General features: G+C 50.2%; 1 protein-coding gene across 1 annotated transcript; it reads left to right on the top strand.

Annotated features, from left to right (window-relative positions):
- Positions 1–312: 312 nt before the first annotated feature.
- Positions 313–25155, top strand: ap3b1a (adaptor related protein complex 3 subunit beta 1a). The gene is given in 26 exon segments (XM_062558774.1): positions 313–1001; positions 2192–2267; positions 2373–2447; positions 4090–4185; positions 4296–4456; positions 4592–4658; positions 8122–8304; positions 8536–8691; positions 9345–9497; positions 9571–9642; positions 9725–9787; positions 9898–10030; positions 10118–10227; positions 10316–10492; positions 10955–11141; positions 11790–11920; positions 12577–12712; positions 13075–13255; positions 14913–15015; positions 15018–15062; positions 15516–15564; positions 15894–15997; positions 21636–21864; positions 23308–23392; positions 24020–24117; positions 24809–25155. Coding segments are annotated over 26 exon segments (3174 nt in total). The 5' UTR covers positions 313–840; the 3' UTR covers positions 24952–25155.
- Positions 25156–25833: the final 678 nt, after the last annotated feature.

Genomic DNA, 25833 nt, shown 5'->3' with positions numbered 1-25833 from the left:
TGGCCGTAACGACGACGCATTCCAAACATCTGGAAATACCCACCGCGTGATGTCTTTATCAGCGTCGTGAAAGGGAGGGGAAGCAAGCGGTGCTCCCTCAGAACTCTCTGCAGCATTCCCCCTGCCGGGGTACTTCCTGACATTCAGCCCGGGGCTGTTATCTGGGCTGGAGGCCCGTCCTGTCGGCCCAAAGCGGATTATTGTGCCGGCGGAGGTGATGAAAAGTCTCTGTGTTTACCCTACAGTGTAGATAAGGTCCCTCCTTTTCTTTTTCCTCCTTCCCCCACGAGGAAAGTGACCACAGTCGCACACAGAGAGACTGAGTCACCATCACAGCCCGAGAGGCTCGGTGAGACATCTGCGTTTCCAGAGGGGAGATCTCAACGTACGGGAAGATGAGAGCAGCGACTTAGCGACAGGCGACAAACATCTGCTTCAGATGTTTCGGAGGCAACGTGGGAGAGAGAGAGAGCGAGAGAGAGAGAGAGAGCACTTCCCTCAAGCAGGAGTATGACATGCCATTAGCGCAGCTGTCTGGGCATCTTGTGACTCTTTTTCTTTTTCGCCCAAGAGGAGAAGAAGGCAGCAGTGAATGACGGGCAGGAAGCCGCTGTTTTCCCTCTCTCCCCCCCAGCGGCGACGGCTTTCTCAAGAAGAACTGAGTCGAGAAGACAACTTGTAAATAAGAGCCGAGAGAACAGGGCACACAGCCTGACGGAAAGTAATTATCTGTTTCACTCTTGAGTTCCTCCAAGTACGGCCAGTGGGGTTTGTGGACTCTATTCTTGAGACAGCTCTCACACACACACACACACACACACCGCGTGGAGGAAGGCCGGCATGGATGTCGGTTTCTGTCTGCGCTCGGAGGCGGCGGGAGCCATGAGGACGGCGATGATGTCCGCCGAGAACTTACAGCTCACTCTGAAGACTGAGCCGAGTCAGGAAGAGCGGGCCCTCACGCGCACCAAGAGGGGCCCCGAGGAGACTCACAAAGACGGGTACTGTAGAGAGATCCGCCACAGCACTCTGACGGGGGCCCTGAACCTTCTCGCTTCAGCTGGTAGTGTTGGGCAGCTCCAGGTCGGAAGCTGGGACTCATGAGGACTCCTCTAAATTTACTCTAATTTACAATTTTAATCTGGATTTAAAAAGTTGGGAAAAATTCATTGCACTTGTTATTTTGTAATAGTTAATATGTTTTGTATTAAATCTCAAGGGGTCAGGAGCTTTTTGGTTAAATTGGTTAAATCCCACACTCTTCACCGCTCTAGCGCTAACGGCAGCGTGCTAACATAATCACACGCCGTTTCCTCGCCGGGTCCTGGGAGGACCCCCAAATTTATGAGGATGTCTCCTGTGAAACCCACAACGGTACACGGCAATCAGTGCGACGGTTGCTTGGATGTCTGACCCTGCGATAAAGTGTCTATAACAGGTTTACAAAACAATGTTTGATTTGCTCTGTGGTTTAGCCTCTGCATGCCGCTAGCATTAGCCGACGAATCAGGGTGGTCAATGTGAGAAATGGGCGGGAGGCTGCTCACCGTCCCGCTCTTTCACCGGGTGCATGGTCTGCGTGCCATTTGGCGCCCGCGATGGCGCTTGCGTGGCAGGTGGCGTTAGCGTGGCGTTTGCGTGGCAGGTGGCGTTTGCGTGGCAGGTGGCGTTAGCGTGGCAGGTGGCGTTAGCGTGGCAGGTGGCGTTAGCGTGGCGTTTGCGTGGCAGGTGGCGTTAGCGTGGCAGCTGGCGTTAACGTGGCGTTTGCGCGGCAGGTGGCGTTAGCGTGGCAGGTGGCGTTAGCGTGGCGTTTGCGTGGCAGGTGGCGTTAGCGTGGCAGGTGGCGTTAGCGTGGCGTTTGCGTGGCAGGTGGCGTTAGCGTGGCAGCTGGCGTTAACGTGGCGTTTGTGTGGCAGGTGGCGTTAGCGTGGCGTTTGTGTGGCAGGTGGCGTTAGCGTGGCAGGTGGCGTTAACGTGGCAGGTGGCATAGCGTGGCGTTTGTGTGGCAGGTGGCGTTAGCGTGGCAGGTGGCGTTAGCGTGGCAGGTGGCGTAAACGTGGCAGGTGGCGTTAGCGCGGCCCTTTCATTCCTCCTCTGGTCGAGCTGCTGCGCTCGCAACCGACGGAGCGAAGTGGTGACTGGCGGTGGCGAGCGTGATGAGTGACCAGTTTCCCCCGTCTTCTCTCCTCAGGAATGAAGACCTCAAAGAGATGCTGGAGAGCAACAAGGAGTCGCTCAAACTGGAGGCCATGAAGAGGGTGGTCGGGGTGAGTCCTCACGCACTCTCCAGACACACAAACCTCTCCCGTGCGGTTTGGAGGAGCTGATGGAGGACGATGGCTGAGATGTTTTGTTGTTTGATTTGCTTTCAGCTGATCGCCAAAGGGAAGAATGCGTCCGAGCTGTTTCCTGCTGTAGTGAAGAACGTGGCGAGTAAGAACATCGAGGTACGGCAGCGTCACGGCGGTGATGATTCATCCGATTCCCGCGTGTCTCCTCATGACTTTACACGGAACTTCCTCATCCGAAACAATGGAAAGCTTCCCCTTCATTTAGTTTTTATATATTTATGTTTTTGGAAGAAACGAGCATCATTCTTTTGAATTCTTTGGAATGGCCAATAAGAGAAAAATATATATATGAAATAATCCCCCACATTTCCTGTTTCTACAGTATATATCTTTATCTTCTTTTCCTAATAGGGATGCTCCATGGCTCAAAAAAAAGTAAATAAAACAAATACTCTCAAGGTAATAAGGGGAAATAGTTGCCTGAACTCACAAATTTACTCTTTCTCAAATTTTTAAATCCAATAATCCACTTCCTGTGTTCCTAATCTCTTATGTGGGAATGTGACATTTCTTTTTATCATTGAATATCAGATATACGTCCTCGTACATTTGTGGCTTGATATAATCTATAAATAAACGGGTAAATGTATCATACAGTTCAAAATAAGTCAGTTAAAACTGTTCCCACAAAGAAATATTACAACAATGAAGTCGCTTCCATGGCCAGAGGCTGTGAATATTGATCAGGAGCCTCAGAATGATCAGGCAGCGTGGGGGGGGGGGGATGTAATTGGTAGCAGAGACCCTTCGGTCACGTCTCCTCTCCCCCGCCTCGTATACATCAGCTGCTGAGGTAGTGCCCGCCGACCAGTACATCTCTGAAAATGGCCTCTCCTCCTCGCTCAGCGTGAGCCGCCATTGATCCCCGCTCGTTACCAAACGCCACAAGAGCCCGCGGGGTTTGTGTGATTTAATGTCGCCGCGCTTTATTTTCTTCGATCACACGAACAACAAGAAGAAGAAGAAGAAGAAGAAGAAGAAGGGACAACGAGGGAGAATATGTTGTGAATAAAATCTCTTTTGACGCGAGCCAGCGGCAGAGCCCTTAATCGCCCGCTTCAGAGCGAAATCAGTCGGTGGCTTAAAGGCGGCGGGCCCTCGGGGGGGGGGGGGGGGGGGGGCGGCGGCGCTGAGCCTCCCTCCGTGCGGCGAGTAACACCATTAATTCCAGCGCTAATGACCAGAACGCTGATGGAGAACCGTGGCGCGCTGCTGCGGGTCAATACTCGCTGCGTTGGAAAGCGCGCCGCCGATCACCAACTAAACTCCTGCTGATTGTACCCGAGACGAGACCACAGCCCCGACCTCCACCGCGAGGGGCGTTCAAAGGGTTCCTAAAACCCTCGTTCCTCACAACCACTTTTCATTCCACTTCCATCATTTATTAACCTCTCCGACACATCGGCTTCTTTTCCGTCTTCGTGGATCAGTGATCCATGAAGGAGAATCCGCAGACTTTCGGCCTCCAGTTAAACTTAACACTGGACAAATATTGTCTCAGGCTTCCCTGTGAGAAGAGAGGAGGCAAATAAAGCCCCCCACCCCCCACCCCCCCCCCTCTGAAAGGGGACAAAATCAAATGATAAACTCTGAGAAATTTCCTGCTGTTCCGTTGCTCATTGTTCATTTTAGTCCTTTTCACCGCTGCAGTCTTTGAATCCGGGTGAACTTTTAACCCCCCCCCCCCTCCCTCCCATGACCTGCTTTGACTCCCCCCCCTCAATGCTCTGCTGTGCAGCTGAAGAAGCTGGTGTACGTGTACCTGGTGAGGTACGCAGAGGAGCAGCAAGACCTGGCGTTGCTGTCCATCAGCACCTTCCAGCGGGCCCTCAAGGTGACCTCTCCACCTCCGGGTCTCCACACGCTCTTCTTCTGTCCCTCCACACCTGCTCTGTCAAATGCCTGCGTCTGTGTGTGTGTGTGTGTGATGCATCTCCGTCGCAGGAGCCCAACCAGTTCATCCGGGCCAGCGCACTGAGGGTCCTGTCCAGCATCCGGGTGCCCATCATCGTCCCCATCATGATGCTGGCCATCAAGGAGGCGGCGGCCGACATGTCGCCGTACGTCAGGAAGACGTCGGCCCACGCCATCCAGAAGCTCTACAGGTAAACGGGTGGAGCCGGGTCGGTGCCGTAGGCGTTGACTCGGGGCTCTTATCAGGCGGGCGTCACTCGGATCGAAGAGGAAAAACACACACAGAAATATGTGAATGATTAACCTTCTCTGCCTCTCCCACGCAGCCTGGATCCCGACCAGAAGGAGCAGCTGATCGAAGTGATAGAGAAACTCCTGAAAGACAAAAGCACGGTAAGTGACTCTGCGGCGCCGCGGCCACCGGAGGGCGCCGCAGCCAAAGCGCTCGTTGCGCCCGGCGCCGCCGTCCCACGGCTCGTTCGCCGATGCCACGGTTTGTTAACACCCACTTAAACCCACACATCTTCAGATGCTCCTGGTTAACTGTCCATTTGGAAGGAATTTTCGCACTGAATGAGTTGGCTTCTCGGGTTCGGGCCCAGTCAGACACAAGCAGCCTATCAGCGGTCTGCAGGCAGCGCGGTGAAATGAGGAGGTCACAGCGAATACTAAAGGATGTTTAAAGGCCACAATGATGGCGTGTTGGTCGTCGTTGTTCATTCACAGCGTCACGCTGTCATAATGCAAACAAAACAAAGCGGCTCGGGCCAGAGAGGGGAGGGGGGAGGGGGGGGTGGGCTGGGGTTGGAAATCCCAGTACCAGATGCATAGCATATTTAGCCTCAACCGCTAACGAAGACAGATGACTCCCCCTATTGGAGCTCACATTGTGGGGCTGGGCATGAAGGGAGAGAGGGGGGGGGGGGGGTGGGGGGGCAGCAAACTATCATCACACGGACGCAGGAGCAAGAGCAGTCAGTGATGAATGGTGAAAAAACCCAGACGTGGTGGAGAGCGATGATTTCTTTTCTCTGTGGCATTTAGGAGGCGGTTTGTGTGTGAGGGTTCTGTGACGTCATCATGCAGCACGAAGGGGACATAAAGGTCACTTTACCGTTGGACGCTCTCAAGGGCCACAAGCGCACATTTCTTACTGACACAATATCTTCACAACGTGCCGCTGACTCCGTGTCACAAAATTGGGCCCGAGAGAGTGACCGCTGGTGATGTCATCAGGGTCGTTCTCAACGGTTAAATGTTGAACAGACGGTGCCAAATTTAAACTTTATATGCATGTGTGCGTGACTTCATCTACGGATCTCTGTACGATATTCAGAGCATTAAGCTATTTACTATGTAAAGATACAGAGGGGTGATGTCCACCTGAGAACGGAATGGAGCGCAGAAAAACGCAGTGGAACCGTAAAAGATTAAAAATCATGCCAAGATTCATCGAGCCCGAGTTAGCTAACATCTTTTTTTTTTTACCGTTGGACGCTCTCAAGGGCCACAAGCACATTTCTTACTGACACAATATCTTCACAACGTGCCGCTGACTCCGTGTCACAAAATTCTTATAATGAATATTATTTTAAAATGTGATTTTGAAACCGAGCCGGAGTCCTGATGGTTTTAAATGCACCCAAAACTAAATACAGCAAATGCTGTTAAAAGGCCCTTTGTTTGCAGACGCCTTTCAGCGTATCTGATGCTGAACTCCAGCTCGTTATCTGATGTCACCACGCAGCCTGCAGGAGGAGGAAACATCTGCTTATTGTTCCAGCCGGTGTCACCGACCGGGCCCCCTGACATTTACCTTTACAGATGTGCCTGTTTGGTTAAATGGCTGTGACATACGGCGAGCTGCTTTATAAGGGGGGGGGGGGGGTGTTTAAAGGGGAAATGGGAAGGCCTGATGGCAGAGACAACGTAGGAGTTTGTGCAGCTGTTTTACGGTGATGGATCTATTATCCAGCCATTACAAGATAAATGATCGATCCCTCCCACCGCCCGCCACCTTCTGCAAAATTGAAATGAGAACAGCGAGGAGGAGCGCTTGGTGGAGGGGGGGGGTGTAGTATGATCAGAGAGGCTAGGTGAGATGCCCATTAATTTAAGAGGAGAAGGAGGGAAGAGGAAGAGAGCGCACGGAGGATAGGCCGACCCGGCGCGGCGCCATCAATCACTGCGGCGTGCGTTGTCTGTGGCGTGATGACCCAGCACTCTCTGCCTCTCTGGAACCCTAATTAGAATTCATAGCAAAATAGATGCAAGGAAACGCTTTGGGCCCCTTCATAATTTTATAGGAAATTTATTGTTATTAGAAGAACCATTTGCTTAGTGTGATTTTTCCATTACCGGCTTGTCACGCGGGGTAGATAATGCGGTCGGGGGGGAAGGGCGGCGTATGAACCCCGTAGATTGCGGTGTCAGTTTTGTTGATGGTGCATGTAGTTTACCTTGGAGCTGTGTCTAATGGGGGAAGTTGGTTGGAGAATGCACAAAAGCCTCGGAACAGCGGCGCCTGTAACGACCCCGGAGACAGCCGAGGCCAAAGTACACGCTGAATATTCTCACTTTGTATATTAGAATTGACTTCTTTAAGTGTGTTTATCTCCCGGCTCCAAGCTGCTGTGAAGCTACTTCCGCATAGGTACGATTCTATTTACATTAAAGTGCTTTGGTCCCCTTTTAGTCCCTAAAGGAGATTTTTGTGCTTTTCGGTTCTAACCACAGTGATTATTCAGATGAAACTGGGTTCAGCATTGAGGCCGGCAAGCAAGAGAGAAGTCCATTTTCTCATAGGGTTCCTTCTATGGGACCAGAGGAGTCGCCCCCTGGTGGTCACTGCAGAGAATTTAAGACGTGAACGTCGCCTTCGGTCTTCAGCACCAAAGCCTGCTTTGGGTTCACAGTATTTTGATGTTTCATGGCAGATAAAGCACATGATGATATTTTATTCACTGTAGTGGTTTCAATGTTTTTAGTAATATTGAATTCACCCGATCCATGAAACGGCCCCATGTCACTTCCTCATTTAGGGTAAAGGGGTCTGCTGACTTCTTTTTATTTCACTTTTACTGAACTCATTGAAGCCCTGCTGGACGCGTCCTTGTGGATATGTAACTTTGAGTTGGACACCCGATGAATGACCCTTCACACGTTCACACGACCCTTCACACGTCACAGTGAAACCATAATATGCAGTTATTAAATCCTGCAGGGAGCCACGGCCAGCATTAGTGTGCCAACGTCACTCTGCTTTAAGGTCCATGTGCCTCAAAGGATCTACAGACAGCACACACACACACACACTGATGCACTGGGGCCCCGCAGGGCCACTAGGGGCCGGGAGGCTTTAATTGAGAAGACCAGATTCTGCTCCCTCTTCTTCTTCTTCTTCTTCTTCTTCACCCTGGCCTGCCAATGATAATGCTGTTTGCATATTAATGATACTCAGTCAATCTCAAAGGTGTGTGTGTGTGTGTGTGTGTGTGTGTGTTGAAAGTAAAAACCTGAGAACCTCTCGTTGCTGGATTTTTTAAAATTGAGTTAAGACTTTAATCGCTTCCTTCTAATTATCAACTAACTACCTGGAGGCTGAAGTGTGGATGTCGTAATCAAAGTGGTAAATTGGTGTTGGGTGTTTTTTAAGAGCAGTGACGGAGTTTCTTTCTTTTCTTTCAACCAGCTCATTTCTCAAGAGTCTTTACTTTAGAGACAAAGTAGTTGTGCAGAAACGTCTTCACATTAAGTCCAGTTTCGATACAAATACTGAACCGCTGCGTTTCCCTCACTGCCCCCCCGCCCCCCCCCCCCCCCCTCCTCCGTTGTTCTTCTTCGTTGGTCTCGGCAGCTGGTGGCCGGCAGCGTGGTGGTGGCCTTCGAGGAGGTGTGTCCCGATCGCATCGACCTGATCCACAAGAACTACCGGAAGCTGTGCAACCTGCTGGTGGACGTGGAGGAGTGGGGCCAGGTGGTCATCATCTCCATGCTGACCCGCTACGCCAGGACGCAGTTCACCAGCCCCTGGAAGGAGGTGAGGGGGGGGGGGGGGGGTTCTGTTCCTTCAACGCCACAGACTCACACACAGGACCTTTTATTCCGACTCAATCCCACACTCTACACTAGAACAACACACATGGATTAATTAACATTGACCACATTATTTAGCTTTTTGTTCTCAATATCATCTTGTTTATTTTTCTCCTGTTTGGGGGGGTTACTGAGCCTTTTTTCTTAATTTCCCCAACTTGAACCGTGCACTCAGGGCGCCTCGTTCGACGAGAACAACGAGAAGGAGTTCTACGCCTCCGACTCGGAGGAGAAGAGCGCGCGGACGGAGGCGGAGGCCTACGTCATGGATCCGGACCACCGGCTGCTGCTCAGGAACACGAAGCCTCTGCTGCAGAGCAGGAACACGGCCGTGAGTCCGAGTCGTGTAAACACTAAACAGCGGTGATGCATTTCAGAGATACCAATGCAACACACACACACACACACCTACTGTACAACAACAAACGCGTCGAGTGCAGATGTCCATCACCCGGGAGCCTCAAGGTCTCTGTCGCTGTGTAGCAGCGGGAGGAAAAATGCTCCCGAATGAAAGCGTTGATTAAAATGTGAAGCTCGACAACCGGATGACGTCCTCCATCTTCATGGAGCTCACTCCGCCCGCTGCTCAGAGATTACCTCCACAGAAGAGCAGAGAGAGGCACGCGGGGGCGTCTCCTTTCAGCTGGAGGACAGGTGGCAACACACAGATGGTGGTGTAATAATAATAATAGTAACAATAAATGCAGCACTTAAGAGTCTCAAAGTTTACTGAAGCGCAAAAGCGCGACTTGTAAGCAGTGATGGAATGTAACGAAGTACATTTAAAGGGTTTCCGTTTGATAAAACTCGACTGAATGCTTGCGATGAGCCGAAGGATGAAGCTAAATGAAAAAGCTTCTGGGATTAGAAGTTCAATGCAGGGGGACGATTGATTCTGAACGATGCTCTTCTACCAGACAGCAGGATTTAAAATTAATGCAACAGGAAGATCCGATAACATCATCTACATGTACTGTGTCTCAGGTGGTGATGTCTGTCGCTCAGCTCTACTGGCATTTGGCTCCGAGGCACGAAGTCCACCTCGTCACCAAGTCACTGGTCCGACTGCTCCGGAGCCACAGGGAGGTGCAGTACATCGTGCTCCAGAACATCGCCACCATGTCCATTCAGAGGAAGGTGAGTGTGGGCGTCCATGCGGCACGGCGGAGGTGCCTGGAAGGTTCCTTCTAACCCCGTCGTCTCCACACAGGGGATATTTGAGCCCTACATGAAGAGTTTCTACGTGAGATCTACGGACGCTACGCACATCAAGACGCTGAAGGTAAAGACTGCTTTATTATCAACATAAAAAAAAACGTTAGGTCATGTTGCCTTTAACACCCCCCCCCCTGTGATTGTTGTAGCTGGAGATCCTGACCAACCTGGCCAATGAAGCCAACATCTCCACCATCCTGAGGGAGTTTCAGGTTTGTGCCCTCAACGTTTACCAGGAAGTGACATCACAAGTCAACATTTCTCCTCCCGTGTGACCTCACCTTCTCTGGTCTTTCCCCCCCCCCCCCCCCCCCCCTTTCAGACTTACGTGAAGAGCCAGGACAAGGCGTTCGCCGCGGCCACCATTCAGGCCATCGGCCGCTGCGCCACCAACATCTCCGAGGTGACGGACACGTGCCTCAACGGCCTGGTGCTGCTGCTGTCCAACAGAGACGGTAGGCAGCCTTCCCTCTGGAGGGGTTCTCTGTGCGTAGTCGGTGGACCTCCTGGTGGCTCAGCGCTTCGCTGCGTTGTCTTCACAGAGACGGTGGTGGCAGAGAGCGTGGTGGTGATCAAGAAGCTGCTGCAGACTCAGCCCACCCAGCACAGCGAGATCATCAAGCACATGGCCAAGCTGTTTGACAACATCACCGTGCGTCTTCGCCGTCGTGCTGTTTGCTCCCCCGGTGCGGGCGGCCAGGAAGAGCTCACCTGTTCTTCTCTGTCCTCGGACCCCGCAGGTGTCCATGGCCCGGGCCAGCATCCTGTGGCTGATGGGCGAGTACTGCGACAGGGTCCCGAAGATTGCACCCGACGTACTGCGCAAGATGGCCAAGTCCTTCACGGCAGAGGAGGACATCGTCAAGCTGCAGACGGTCAACCTGGCGGCCAAACTCTACCTGACCAACTCCAAGCAGGTGGAGACCTGCTCGTCCTCTTCGGCCAGCGAGGAGGGGGGGGGGCTCAAAGGAGCATTTGCATCATTGTAGTGTGTCCTGAACAGTTCAGGGTTATATTGCTGGTGAATGGGAATGAATGACTTGTTGTACATTCTATTTCTGTCCAGTATTTTAAGATTGATACCACTCGTGTATGTTCCCAAAGCACAGAACTGGAGACTGTTAGCTTAGCTTAGCATGAAATCCATGTTAAAGCTACACATGCAGAAGGCCATGTCGATAAAGCATAATGATCATTCTTATAAGCCACAATTATCTGCTTATCACATTGTAATTATAGTTATAAACATCTTAGATCTCCATAATGCAGTATAACAATCATTCAGACAGATTTAAAACATTCTATCAATGTACACTTATAATCTGTATAGTTCAGTGTTATAATGCGTTATAGATAAGACCATTTCCCCCCCCCCCCAGACTAAGCTGCTGACCCAGTACATCCTGAACCTCGGCAAATACGACCAGAGCTACGACATCAGAGACCGAACCCGCTTCATCAGGCAGCTCATCGTGCCCAACGAGAAGAGCGGCGCCCTCAACAAGTACGCACGCCGCATCCTGCTGGCCCCCAAGCCGGCCCCCGTGCTGGAGTCCGCCTTCAAAGGTTCCTCTTCCTTTTTAAATCCTTTAAGTCGTGTGAATACCGCTCCTCTTTTGTTTGGTCGTTGGATCCATATTAACGGGACCTCTACTTCCAGTGGTATGCAAAGTGGTTTTATTATTCAGCCGCGTCTGTCTCTCCTCTTTACCTTGGGCTAATGAGATGGGTCAATTATTGGGCTAATGCTCACCTTTTTCAGACACTCGGAGGGAGAAAAAGAGCCTCCCTCATTTCACCGCCTCTCCTCTCTCGCTCCCCCCCCCCCCACCACCCCCGCTCGACAAAGGGGACCAAAGCCCCCCCCCCCCCCCCCCTCCCCACACCATTAGGATTCAGCGGCGGTTTGCTCCTCCTGGATGTTTATGGAAAGCGTTAACCAGCCCTGTCATTCCTAATATCCACTCAAGTCTTTTTTTTTCTCTCTCTTTGTGGTTTGCGAAGCACAGATTTTTATCACCGCTGGAGGAGGGGGGGGGGCAGAATGTGTGTTTGTGTGCACGCTGAAACCGAGAGCATGCATCATGCATCATGCAGATGCATCTTCTGTTAAACACCTGTGAACAGTGACTTTGAGCGGCTTGGAGGGCAGAGCGCAGGTTCTTTTGTCTCTCGTTGCTTTTTCTTCTTATTGTTATTTGTCCGTTCTTTCAGACCGGGACCGCTACCAGCTGGGCACGCTCTCCCACAGCCTCAACAGCAAAGCCAGCGGGTACCAGGAGCTCTCCGACTGGCCGGCCATTGCTCCCGACCAGTCCGTGAGGAACGTGGAGGTCATTGAGCCAGTAAGAGCACGGACCACTGTAACCAGGCTTCACCGAACGCCGGTTCATATCCTCGTGCTTTTTAAGGAACTAAAAGCGTGCAGATGTTTCAGTAGAGACGAGGCACTTGCTTAGAATGTGGAATAATGCATTGTGGGATTTGTTGACATAAGAAAAACTCAGAAACAACCAAAGCTGTAGTTTTACAACCTTTCATGCAATGTGTCAGTTTGTTGAATACGTTTAAATTCTTTCCTCTATTCCATTCGGCCCAAAAACACCAACATTTTGTTCTTTGTGTAACGTTAAGAACAAAAAAGAATAGAATAGAATATTACTGATTCTCTTTTTTTTCTCCTTCTTATGGGAGTCCAAATAAAACAATAAAGCACAACAAACATTTCTAAAATCGTAATTCCTACTTTGAGATGAAACGACAGAAACAAACCTGGCTTCTTGGAAGAGGACAAAACAAAAGCCAGAAACTGATGGCATTGAGTTATTCTCTCACCCTTCCTCAGTGACGCCGTGGTGAGGTTTGCGTGTTTGCTGTAATGTCCACATTCTGTACTCTGTCATTTGTGTCAATAGTTGCAAATTGAAGAAAATGAGTTTATCTCACGCTGGATAACTCTGTGAACATTAACCCCTCGCCTGCCTCCACCGTATCTGACCAGGTGCAAGAGTGGGCGCCGTCAGTCGGAAAGACCAAGAAACCCAAATCCGATGACAAGTTTTACTCTGACAACGAAGAGGAGAAAGCAGAGGAAGAGTCTGCGAGCAGTGAGGGAAGCAGCAGCAGCAGCAGCGAAGGTTCGTCTGACACATAAATGTCACTGTTTTAATCCGCAGGGTTGATTTGGTGGATTTGGCGGCCCCTGTGGTCACAGGTGGTAACTGCAGGTGCAGCTTAACACTGCAGCAAACACTCCATTAGCAGCTGCTCTGCTGGTGGGTCTGCAGCCAAACAGACCTTTTGACACAGAGGTCAGAAGATGATGGCTGATTACTTTCTGAGTGTTAGAGGTGTCTAACGGCTGAATTCATCTTCTACTTTCATCACTCCAGTATGTTAATAAACTATGAGAATGGCGCTGCCCGCCAGCACAGATGAAAACTAGCAGAAGCAATGCCAAGATGTAAATACGGTTAATGGCTTTACCGTTGCTCTGCAGAGTCGAGCAGTGAGAGCGAGGAGCAAAGCAGCGAGGAATCGGACGAGACCTCCAGCGACTCTGGAAAGAGCTCCAGTGGATCCGAGGAGAGCTCCAGCGGATCAGAATCCCAACGGAAGAAGAAGAAGAAGACGACCAAGAAGGCGCCGCAGAAGAAAAGCAAGACGGCCGCTGCTTCCAGGTACTGTCACACTCCCCCAGACGTGTCCAGATGTTACCTGTTCTTCCTCTTCTTACCTCCTTAACTAATTAGACAGGTGGGTTTGTGAGGGATCACAACAAATGTGATCGGTGCTCTGCTGCAGCAATAAGCTCCAACGCCCATCTGTTCTCAGACGCTTTAATCAACAACCTTCTGGCACGTTACTACTTCTATATGCAGATTTTTAAAAAACCTATAATGAATCCAACCTAGCACTCTAACTTTAGTATTTCAAGAGACTGTTCCCAGTTACTTGAGATAATACCAAAAGTACATCTTAATAAAGGCAAGAAATACTTTGGGACTCAAAATAATGGAAAATCAAGACAGAAAACAAACTATTTTGCAACTAGAAATAACGAGTGAAATAAAGAAATCTTTTCTTGAGAGGGGGGGGGGTCTGTGAGCCATACACACCTCTTGTTCTATTTATGTAAGCGTGTGTGCATATAAACACACGCAGAGAGACGTCAGGCTGCCAGAATATCGTTGGTGTGAGTTCCATTAACGAGCTCATCAAGGAGAATTCTCCTCCGGTAGCGTAGCCCCCCATTTACATGGCTAATGGATAATGACTTCTGATTGGTCATTTGGCCGCCCCGGTGTTGCCAATGAATGAGATCTGAGTCATTACTGCCGAATATGCTCGCGACACGCCGGGCAAATTCTAGCTCCTCGCGCCTCGCGGACGCACACGGACTCACCTGATCGGACCGTGTGACAGGCGGCCGGCTGACCCCCTCCTCCCCATTAGCGGGTAATTAGCGGGACTCGCCCCCGGGTCCCTGCGACGCCACAAACACACACACACACACACACACACAGACACACACGCGCGCAGGGTAATTAGAGCAGCTCACCCCGGTGCTTCCACAACAAACACAGCATAATGCCCTCATTACGGCCCAGTCGCTGCAGGCGGGGCCTAATCAGGCCCACAGTGATTTATATCACTTTTTTCTGTTCGCAGCAAATGAAATCTGTAGGCCAAATTAATACTGGCTTTTCATCATCGCCCAAGTTAAGAAGCCAGTTACCGTCACAATTCCCCTCATTAATTTAACGGCTGAAAATCCCAGGCAGGCGGAGTAAACACTCATTATCGGGACAAATTGAAGAGGGACGGAGGCGAGTGGGAGAGAGGGGAGCAAGACGAGGAGAATCTTTCTGAGTGGATGCAAACATTGAATTAACTTCAGAGAGCAAAAACAAAAACAGATTGATTGCTGCTGTTGTTGTGACCGGAGGGGTTGGGGGGTGAAGGGGGGGGGGGGGGGGGGCTTCAGCTCTCAGTCCGGGTGGAGAAAAAGAGAAATAATAAATACGGTTAAAACCGATTCAAGGTTTTACCCTGATGTATTTGTGCAGCTTCTACCAGTGGAAGCTGTAGATGTGATAGAAGCGTATGTGTGTATATTTATATGAATATACATATATATACATTCATGTATGTATATTTATATGAATATACATATATATACATTCATGTATGTATATGTATATTTATATGAATATACATATATATATACATTCATGTATGTATATGTATATTTATATGAATATACATATATATACATTCATGTATGTATATGTATATTTATATGAATATACATTCATGTACTCCGTGTGTTCTCAGTGACTCGGATGAAAACGGAAACGGACCCGTAGCCAAAGACAGCAGCTCGTCAGATGAAAGCTCCTCCGGCTCTGAGGACGACTCCGACTCGGACGCCGCCCCCCCACGACGGGGCAGAAGAAGAAGAGCGACGCAAAGTCCCGCCCTAAGGTGACCCTGAGATGTGGTCGGGTCCGTTTGGATCTCAGTAACTAATCACCAGATGTCTTCATGAGGAGGGGGCCTGATGATCAGTTAGGGGGGGGGTGTTCACCTGAGGGCTGTTGTTCCTGACACACACACACACACACACACACACACAGGAGCCGGATTAGATCCTTTTCTTTCTGCTCGTACAGTTTGTTGTGTCGTTTTATGAATTCTGCGTCTTGCCGATCAGACCATCTGATCAGATGCAGCTGTTTGTTTTCCCTTGGTGGGGGAGAAAAGGGGGGAGACAAGAAGGGCCTAAATGCTTTTTGCATTGTGCATTGAGTGTCGTTTTTTTGAGGGCAGAGACACGACGGCAGCACGATTGAAACGTTTCACAACGCGCAATTTTTGTTACATTTGTCTCAAAGCGCTTTGTTTCTTCTCATCATCTTGTTTCTGTTTGATTTCCAGGTGGAAGTGAAGTCCAAGGTGGAAGTTTCCTTACTGGATCTAGTTGACTGTGAGTTTATCGCCACTTTTAACGCTATAAATCACATCTTAAATTTTTGTGCGGTTCTTTTTTTTTTACTTTGAATGATCCCCAAAACGGCTCCGATCAATTAAATGTTTTTCTACCTGCCCAAAATTTTTGTGTGGAGCTGAAGATGAAGACAATACGAGAGGGACTATTTGGGCTGTAAAGGTTGGTCAGGTGGTCCAAATCCTTCCCCCTTTTATCTTTGACTCCCTGATCGCAACGTTAACGACACCACAAGCAGGCTGACGCCGTCCTTGTCTCTGGCTCCTCCCCCGATGGCCTTAACAAGCTTCTCTTTGGGTCCCTTTCAGTTTCTCCTGCACCCACAAACGCACCCGCGGGTCCGGTCCTCTCCCGGTCCCTTCTGTCCGACCTGGAGGGCCTGTCCCTGTCCAACACCTCCTCCACCATGCAGGTCAGTGTGTGTGTGTGTGTGGTTCCTTTGGCTGAAATGAGCTTCCCTCCCTCTTGGAACCTTTTGCGGCTCACAGCAGCCGACCTTTGACCTCTTCTGCCGTCTTCTATTTATCGGAGGGGAGGACGCCGCCGCCGCTGCTCTTCCTGTTTCCTGTATCTCTTATGCCCCCCCCCCTCCTCGATGCCTTATGCTCTCCCACACCCTTGAACTCTATCTTCTGTGTCTCATCTCCGACCCCCCCCCCTCCCGTCTCTCTTACCCCCCCCCCTCTCTGTCACCTCCCATCTCTCTCTGCCACACGTTGTGTGTCTGCGTTGTGTATATCTGATGGTTGACCTTTCCTCGTGTGACGGCTCCTTTCTCTCCTCCGTATGTGAGCGACTCCTCACGTCTGTGTGTTTTGTATCTTGTCTTTCTTCATTTGTTCCCTCGGGGGGGGGGGGGGGGGGGGGGGGGGGGGGCAGGGGAGGGGGCTGCATGTTTCTGCTGCTGCTGTCTATTTAGTGTACGTGGTAACTTCACTTTGGAGCTTCACATGTCTTTGCATGTCGGACATGTGCTTGAATTTGTATAATTCAGGTGGTAGATTTGTTTACTTGATGATTAATTAGTGGACCACGTTGTGTTTTCCTTTTTATTTAGTGACTGTGATTAGGGATAGATGTATTACTACATATACCAACTACCATCCTGTTCTATCAATGTTCCATTTAGGGGCTTTTGAATCACACTGAGCCTCACTGTGTGTCGGTGAAGCTCTTTACCTCCTGTTAGCGTCTGTCATTACTTCTGTGGCAGAGGAGGAGACAGAAGAAGAGTCACAGCAAGTTTGAGAATAGAGGAGAAGGAGCTCCGGCCATCAGCTGAGCCTCTAACAGCTGCTGACTTACATCCGCATCCTGTTGTGTGAAAGAAAACGGAACAACTTTGCGTCAAAGATGCTTTTTGTTCACTTTTTAGTTCCCCTGCTTGCAGACGCTTCCACGGTGAGTCGCTCTGTATTCTCAGCGTGCCCGCCTGCCTGTCAGTGTGATTGACAGCTGCTCTCAGACCAGCGTTTATGCAGCGCCAGTCTTGTTAGCCCCCCCGCCCCCTCTCCTCAGGTGAAGGCCGTGGAGTAATAGAGAATAGAAATGCAGATTAGAAAACAGGGAACTTTTCGCACATCAACATCTAATTTAGAGTCAATTCTATGCATAAATACATGATGGGCATCGGGATTCATAGACCGGGGTAAATAACCTCCCCTTTATTCTCACACACACACACACACACACACACACACACTCTGGCCCCTGTGTCATTTCTATTTCTCAGCAATCTGCCCACGGAGGCAGCTTGTGTGTCTCAGCTGAGCGCTCGGGCCCTTTTAGAGAATTACTGCATGGTTATCAAAGGCATTTAGATTAACCCTGGTCCCTGTCTCTGACCCCCCCCCCCTCCTCCCCCTCCTCCCAGCCCCCAATGCTACCGCTCTCTCTAATAACATTTTGACATTAGGATCTCTCACAAATGCCTCTTAAATCCCCCCCCCAAACGCGCCCCAAAACCCCTTCCAACCGCTGTCCGTGTGGGGGGGGGGGGGGGGGGGGGGGATGAGCCTGATAACTTTTCATTCATAATTAGCAGTCAGCGAATGGGGCTGCTTTGGGGGGAAATTGAACTGTCAGCGGCGGGGCGCGCGGCGTTTGACCCCATCACGCCCAGAGGGGGCCATCATAATTTGTTCATTTGGTGTCCATCAGGCGGGCGCCAGCTCGCCCCCGCCTCCTCGCTCCTCACTCCCGTGACCCTCCCTCCGGTGGCGGGAGCTCCGGGGTTCACGTCTAATTATGAATCAGCAGAAGGACCCCGAGCGGCGACCAGCCCCCCCCCCCCCGCCCCCACCTCCCCTCGGCCTACCGCTGCCACTCAAACGGAGGAGATTGCCTCTTAAGAGGGAATAAATGGCCACACGGAGACGGCCGGGTGGATACTTTGTTTTAATGCAGGTGTGTGTGTGGGTGTGTGTGTGTGTGGGTATGTGTGTGTGTGGGTGTGTGTGTGTGTGGGTGTGTGTGTGTGTGGGTGTGTGTGTGTGTGGGTATGGGTGTGTGTGTGTGTGTGGGTGTGGGTGGGCGGGCGGCGGGTGTGTGTAGACATTTAGTCTTTTCTGACTTGTGGCGTTTGTTTGTTTCGAGGTGACGGAGGTCGTTCAAAGTCCTTCTTCTCATCCGTACGCCGTCATTTTTCCGCTGTAGGCGGCGATCAGGGGGTTTAGACGTAAACACGACGTCACATGACGCCGATGGTTTATGAGGCCGGAGTCTTCCTCTGAGGACGTAAAAGTACCAACACTAGAAATCCTCACAAGGTCGCTGCATTAAAGCTTCACTTGTGCAACATTGTTGCAATAAAATCAAATGAAAGTCAAGACAAATTAATCCTAGAAAAATGAACCCAATTCACTTTATTTTTTTAAAACAACAATTATTTTGTTGTTTTTACGAAATTTAAGAAATAGTTTCAGGATCCAACAATATATATAATTTGTAATGTAATAGAAAATAAATATAATATAGACTTATGTAAAGTTAATGGTTATCTATCATAGTTTAGATAAGCCAATTAGACAAATCAAAATTTTGATTCAAGTAGTAGTTCAAATATCTATTATATCTAGTGTATTTAATATATATTATTATATATATTTAATTAATATAAAATATACATATTTTTTTGACATAATATAAACATAAGTTTTGGACTCTGTGAAATTGTGTGTTTTCCAGTATTTTCTAACTTGATTGTAAGTGACTAGCTGACGAATCATTACTGAAAAACCACCCTGAGTATCCTCCTTGTGTTCTATAAATATCCTTGGCTACTATTTAATATCTTGCTAATACAGAGAAACAGTTTGCTCACAATAATTGCAAAAGCCAAATGAAGGACAATACTGTTTCTGAATAATAATCCTCTATTATTGCTAATCTTCTTTAATGGAAAATTTCAAAAAGTAATGATTTTAAAACCTGTAATTCACTGACAAATTGGCCTAAATGAAGTAACCTCAGTCTGCGTGCGCCGGAGTGACTTCTTGTTACGCTGAAGTAGTTCTAGACGCCCGTAGTAACATTTATTTAATCCAATTTGGAGTCAAGGTCTTTGTGACGCCCCTCAATTAATTGTCATCTCCTGACTGAGGGAACAATTAAGGCCTAAAGTCAAACACACGTCCCTCACCTCAATCCTCACAACTCTTGTCGAGCGTAATGAAACCCTGTCTCTGGCGTCGAAAAACAGAAATGGATTTTCAATATGCGCCCATACATCTCTCTGCCCCCCCCCCCCCCCCCCCCACGCCACTTTCTTTTTTCAGATTGCCCCTCTTATGCACGCGGCACAAGGCTACCGGCTCCCGTTAAGCCCCCTTATTCTTTTCTTTTTGAGCGCGTCAGCGGGATTTTCAGGTCATTTGCCAGAGAGGATGCTGGGAGCGCGGCGTCCGGGCCGCTCTGAAGGTGACTGGGTGTCGGTGTCATCCATCACGGGGGCTTCCTTTAAGTTGATGCATAATGGAGCCTCTCAATCAACTTCCCTCGCTCATTGTCACCGCCCTCCTTGGGGGGCAAAAGAAAAGGAGGGGAGACTTGAGGGAGATGTCAAGGTCACCCCTCCCTGCTCTTATTTACACTTCGCATGACAGGACAACAACGGGTTGACGAGTGCGCCGGCGTCGGACTTTTAAGTGTCCACTCGTGTCAAATCGGCGGTAATAAGCCGTTTGAAGCCCGCATCCCGTCGCCGGGGACGACGAGGCGGGACCTTGGAGCCGGATGTGTCTGTCAGGGAGGTAAATCTCCGGCAAACATTACAGCCGGCTTTATCGACGCCGACGCGTTCAGAAAGCGGTAAACATGCGGGCGGCATGGGCGCCGTGACGGGCGACTCCGGGGGGGTGGGGGGCGGCGGCGTCACGGCACGCCAGCCAATGTTTGTTTTGACCTCCTCCGCAGGCCGCGAGGGGGACAGTTTATCCCGTCACGTCTGCAGGGGATTGTTTTCAGACAGCTTTGATCCGCGGGCCAAAGACCTCAATCCCTCAGAAGTCACAGGAGCCTCCACTCTGCAGTTTGTGGTGCTTCATGGGTAATCAGGGGGCAGGTCTGCGTGCACCTCGGCCACACGGGGGGGGGGGTGTTTAATTTAACCCGGGAAGGTTTGGGCCGTTGCTGTTTACCTCCATGAGTTTTCTTCTCCTCTGACGTGAGGCACGAACCGACAGCCGTCCGGTGGAAGCAGCCCGGCGTTTTGTTCCCGCCGCGCCGCCTCCGGGCGCCGCGTCGAAGCGATTCTCCGTCCTCGCGTCCGGCTCCGCGGACGGGATGCGCAGTGACACGGCGCCGGCGCCTGCATGTTTCCGCCGTGCTTCTTCGCATCACATTACCGGTCATCTTTAATTAGCTCCATTAGTTCGCAGCCTTAAGTTCGCTGGCGTTTCTCTGTGGAGTCGCATCCGTTACGTGTTTGTCCCTCTGAGGCCTTTTTCTGCCCCTGAAGGGAGCTGTTTACTCTCGTTAATGTTGTCGCGTCCGACGGGTCGACCCTGAACAATGTTCCCCTGAGTAACAAGATGTTAATTTTTAGGGAGAAAGAACCCCCCCCCCCCCCCCCCTCTTCTTTTCCCTCACTCCCAAAGGTAATGTGATTTCCTGCCTCTGAAAAGGTAAAAGCCCCCGTGGGCACTTGTGTTTCTATTCATTAGAGGTTGTTTTTATTCAGCCCGATTTGACCGAGCATGCAGCCCATTTCCTCCTAACTGGGCTGATTGAGAACATTTCTTAAATGGGCTCGTCTTTAATGAAGGGAGGGTTGGGGGTGGGTGGGGGGGGGGGGGGGGTTTATCGGCCAACCCTTGGTCCCACTTCACTCGGGAGGGAAGCTGATTGGACGCGATGGAGAGAGCGGAGCTTCTTCTATTAATCTGTCCTTTTGTGTGGATGCATTTGCCCTGTAATGCACGAGGCGTCCCTGGATATTGTGTTGATTTGTAGTGCCTGAGGCTTCTGGGTAATGTTGTGCTTGTTCTTTTTTTTCTTCTCATCTTCCATCTCTGCTCCTGCTCTTGTTTCATGGAGCACTCTAAAGCCCCATTCCCACCACACAAGCACCTGGCCCTCGTCTTTCCCTTTATTGTAAATAAACTCAACAATAATGATCACAAATTTGACAGAACCCAAATAAAACTCAACTAAACCATATTACTTTTTACTCTTACTCTTTTTTTACTCTGACTTTGAGTTTGAATAAACTCTTCGTTCAAACCGATGGCTTTGAAAAGAAGCCCTTAAATGCCTCCCAAAGCAACCAGAATCACTGTGATGTCACTGCTGATCTTTATCAACACATTTCTCATTACATCACGTGTCATTTAGCTGACGCTTTTATCCAAAGCGACTTACAATAAGTGCATTTCAACCATAGCGGTACAAACTCGGAAGCAAGAGCAAGAAACAAAGTGCAATTTCATCAAATAAGGCGATTTACAACTTGTTATAGATAAGAACCGTGATAAGTACAATTTAAGTGCTACAGTTTGTTAGCGTTAGAAGGGAAGATGGTTGCTGATTTTCACTCCCGTCCTTCCCTTCAGGTCACCGCTCCGTCCTTTGGGCCCGTGAAGACCTACGAGCTGCTTCACCACATGACCGGAAAAGGTCTGTCCGCCAAGTACCACTTCCCCAGGCAGCCGTGTCTGCACCAGCCCGGCATGGTGGCCGTCCAGGTCACGCTGAGCAACGGCTCGGACCGCAGCCTGGAGGAGATCCACGTGGGGGACCGCAGCCCGGCGAGCCCCAGCATGCACTGCTTCAACACCATCGGTGAGTACGAGGCCAGCAGCTCGCCACCAAGCTCCTCCCTCTACCTGGCTAAGCCCCTCCCTCGACCTGACCAAGCCCCTCCCTCTACCAAGCTGTGATTAAACACGTTCAAACTCTTGGAAGATGGTTGATGCACCAGCCCGGCATTTGAGGAATGCAGTATTTTGAATTGCAGTATGTGGCCTTAAATCTTCTCCATAATCTGGTTTGATTTTCTTTATATTGTCACTACTGGCCTTTTAAACTTTAAGAATTTAAGACGCAGAAGTGGATTTTCTTTCACCCAAACAGTCACATTCATTACTCTGTGTGCAACACGTGTTGCATTCGTTCATCACGGCTCTCTGGGGTTTCTCCAGCCCCGTTTTCTCAGACGGATGTTAAATGGTCATTTTAAGCCTGTTAGCCATCAGCAAACAAATAGCCCCCCCCCCCCCCTCCAGCCAATACTACTTTGGCTAATCCCTGTTCATTAGTATCGATCAGGCCAAGAAAACACGCCACATCTCCATATTTCTCGTGCATGATTGCTGCACTCTACAACACACACACACACACACACACACACACACACACACAGGCGGGGGAGCACGTTAAAGCTGTCGATTGCAGGCGATTGATCGGCATCGAAGGAGCTCCAGCAGCCGAGCTGTGTAATTTGGATCGATGGAGGCGGGCTGCAGTCGGTTTGGAGAAGTTTGAGATTTAATATGATGCTGTTTTGTGTTTGTTTGTCAGAACAGATGATGAATAACGGGGCTCGTATTTAGTAAAAAAAATGTGGCACACGGCCTCGACCAAGTGCTTTGAAATGTTTAAACTGAAATAATATTTGCAATTTACTCAGAAATCGTTTTATACATTTCTTCATTTTTACACGGCTAATATATGTGTACAGTGTGTAGGGTCTGGATTGATGACTCTGTTCTCAGTCTTTTCCCTCTGGAGTCTGGAAAGAGTTCGACAGTAAAAGGAGGAGGATTCTGTCTGTGTTGCTGTCATCCTCCACCTCCTCCTCCTCCACCTCCTCCTGCTCCTCCACCTCCTCCTGCTCCTCTCATTCAGCTGTCCAGACTTTCTCTTCAAACATTTTTCTGTGGCTTTACTTCGCTCTTCCTCCCTCACCTCGTCTCTTCTTGATGCGCTCTTTGACAAGCCTGTTGTTTGAAAATATGCTGTGTGTGTGTGTGTGTGTGTGTGTGTGTGTGTGTGTGTGCGCGCCCTCCCTCCCTCAGGCCGGGGGGGGGTGTGAGATTGAAGGATAGATTTCTCACACACGGTGGCCTTGCTTTGTGAAGTAGAAAACACAAGTGGTGTAGATGCCTGTCTGTTCCACTCTGCTGGCCCCCTTCCTCCCTCCCTTGCTCCATCCCTCCTCACGTTGCCCTTGTCACTCACTATTCCCTTTCTACCCCCCCCCCCCACCTCCCCCCCTCCCCTCAGAGCGCCTGGAACCGGAGGCCTCGGTGACGGTTTCCATGGGTATTGACTTCAGCGACTCGACACAAGCGGCCAACTTCCAGCTGTGGTAAGACGCCGTGACATCCGCTCCCTTCACGTCTCTCCTTGTTTCCTTTCCTCTCCCACCTTCGGCTGCACATCTTTTTCACGGCGAGTCTCCGGAGTCACATCTGTGTTCTCTTACGTTCACCCTCTCTCGTCCGTTCCGGGGGGGGGGGGGGGGGGGGATTCTCGTCCTTGCCGCTGTGGCGCCCCCCCCCCCCCCCCCCCCCCAGCCGCCATCGATCCAGGTTCACTGGGACAACAATTATTACGCCAGTAATCAGTAATCAGCCCCGGCTCCAATCAACCTGCTGAATGCCATCGGCTCAGCTGGTCAATAACCTGATCAGAAAGTCTGTTGGGGGGGGGGGGTCAATCCAACCTGAAATGACTGGAGGATGGCATTCAGAGAAACATTTAACACAGGTGCACAAAACAAACGCACACTGAGTGGCACGTGGTCACGCGGGGACAGACGTCTTCTTCTCATTTGTCTTCACACACAGTGATCAACGTTCATCCATTTCTCCTCCTGGAGGCTTTTTCTAATGTCATCAATACCATGCAGCGCTCACTAAGGGCACGCACGAAGACCGCGAGTAACGATAGCACATCCTGTGAAAAGCTTTCTGTGGTTTGACCCCCCCCCCAGCACCAAGGAGGACGGCTTCAGCGTGTCCATCCAGCCGGCGGTGGGCGAGCTGCTGATGCCGAGCAGCTTGAGCGAGCAGGACTTCAGTCGGGAGCAAGGTGAGAACGAGAAGCCTCTCACAACCTCAAAGGTGCTGCTGCAGAAGGAAGATTTGCTTTATTGATAAATTAGTGACCTTTGCTTTTATTCTCTCATACATTTTTCAATACTGATAAAATATCGGTGTTGTCTTGTATTAAGTAGCCTTAATGTTTTCTATAATGTATTGTGATAAAGCATATCTATAATCTCTATGAGATCTATTTTCAAGGCGCTCTGGAGTATTTGACTTGATATTTAAAAGCTGAAATGAATCCTAGAGGAAGGTTTCCCTTCTTCGTGCTCACAAAGCTTCCTTCTTATAAATCACTTACTGGTGGTACACACACACACACACACACACACCTCTGTGGCGCTGACGGCATGTGTCGCAGCTTTTAAGTGCAGGCTTAAAGCTTCTTGGTTAATCTCGCTCACCATGAGGCAGAACAACTCGCTCCCATGAAACCTTTTCTCTCTCCAGCAAATTGACGCTTTGTACCAATCGAGTGAAGTCGGTTCGTTATTTCGGTTTTATTGTGTTTGCCTTTTAAGACTCTTTTATTTCAACCTGACTCGAGCACATTGATCTCCATTCTCCACCCTTAAGACGGCCGCATAAACAAGCTGCTTTATACGGACGCTCTGAATCCACTGCAGAGCTACAGCCAAGCTCCTGTTTGATCAGACCAACGTTTCGCATCCCACCAGGTAAGCTCCTGGGCATGAACGAGACCTCGGCAACCGTCACCATGGCAACAGCAAGCTCCTCCAGCCAGGCCGTCAAGCAGAGGGTCCTGTCGGTGGCCAACGTGGGAGTGGTTCCCTCCGGCCAGGATGGCTCCCACAGGTGAATCTTCATGTTCTTATTATGATTCATACTATTATATTTATTTATTGCTTATTTCCCCACACTACAATTAATTTGATCATGTTTTCATGTTCGCCAATTGATGCTCTGAAGTCGCTGTGACCTTAAAGTCTCTCATTTCACACAGAAACGACCAATAAGGTGAGCTGATGGTCGGTGGATCATGGGGTGCTAATCCTCGCTTCTTCCTAAACGTGGATGATGTGGTTGTGTAGCGCGTGTTGTGTAGCGTGTGTTGTGTAGCGCGTGTGCACTGTGCAGGGAAGGGTCCTCGTGCACACATGCCAGGGGAATGCCCTGAGACGCCTGGCTGTGTAATTGGTGTACACAGAGTGTGCTAATGAGCTTCCTCGTCTGTCACGCACACCCGAACACCTGATAGATAATTACACCTCCCTCTGTCCCTCTGTTTCCTGCTCTGCCCCCCCCCCCTCCCCTCCCACCCCCAGCCCCGACCCCCTCCAGCCCACCGCTGTCTCTCTTTCACTTCCTCTTTGTCTCTCGCGGCGCCCTCCCTCCGTCCGGTCACCTTTTGAGCGATCTGGTGTTTTATTCTAGGAATAGAGGAAGCAGGAAGGAGGAAAGGACAGGGAGGAAGCAGGAGAGGAAGAGGCACAAGGACACAGAGAGCTGGAGCCGGGGAGGGGAAATCGATGTCCAATAAGGGCCGCGTGCTTCATTCAGAATAACCGATAGCTCAAAGCGCGCCATCAATCTCCCTCCGTGACGTCCCCCCTGGTCCCCTGGTAATGAAGACACTGTCTTCCGTGTTGACGACGGTTCCTCCCGGCCGTCCCTGCGAGGTCCGTTTATTGGAGATGATGGAAAAAGACGGCGTGCTCAGACGTAGCAGGTCTGACGGCGC

This window comes from Pungitius pungitius, chromosome 18 (assembly GCF_949316345.1).
Source record: "Pungitius pungitius chromosome 18, fPunPun2.1, whole genome shotgun sequence".
Classification (NCBI taxonomy): domain Eukaryota; kingdom Metazoa; phylum Chordata; class Actinopteri; order Perciformes; family Gasterosteidae; genus Pungitius; species Pungitius pungitius.
This window is presented reverse-complemented; position numbering and strand designations above follow the sequence as displayed.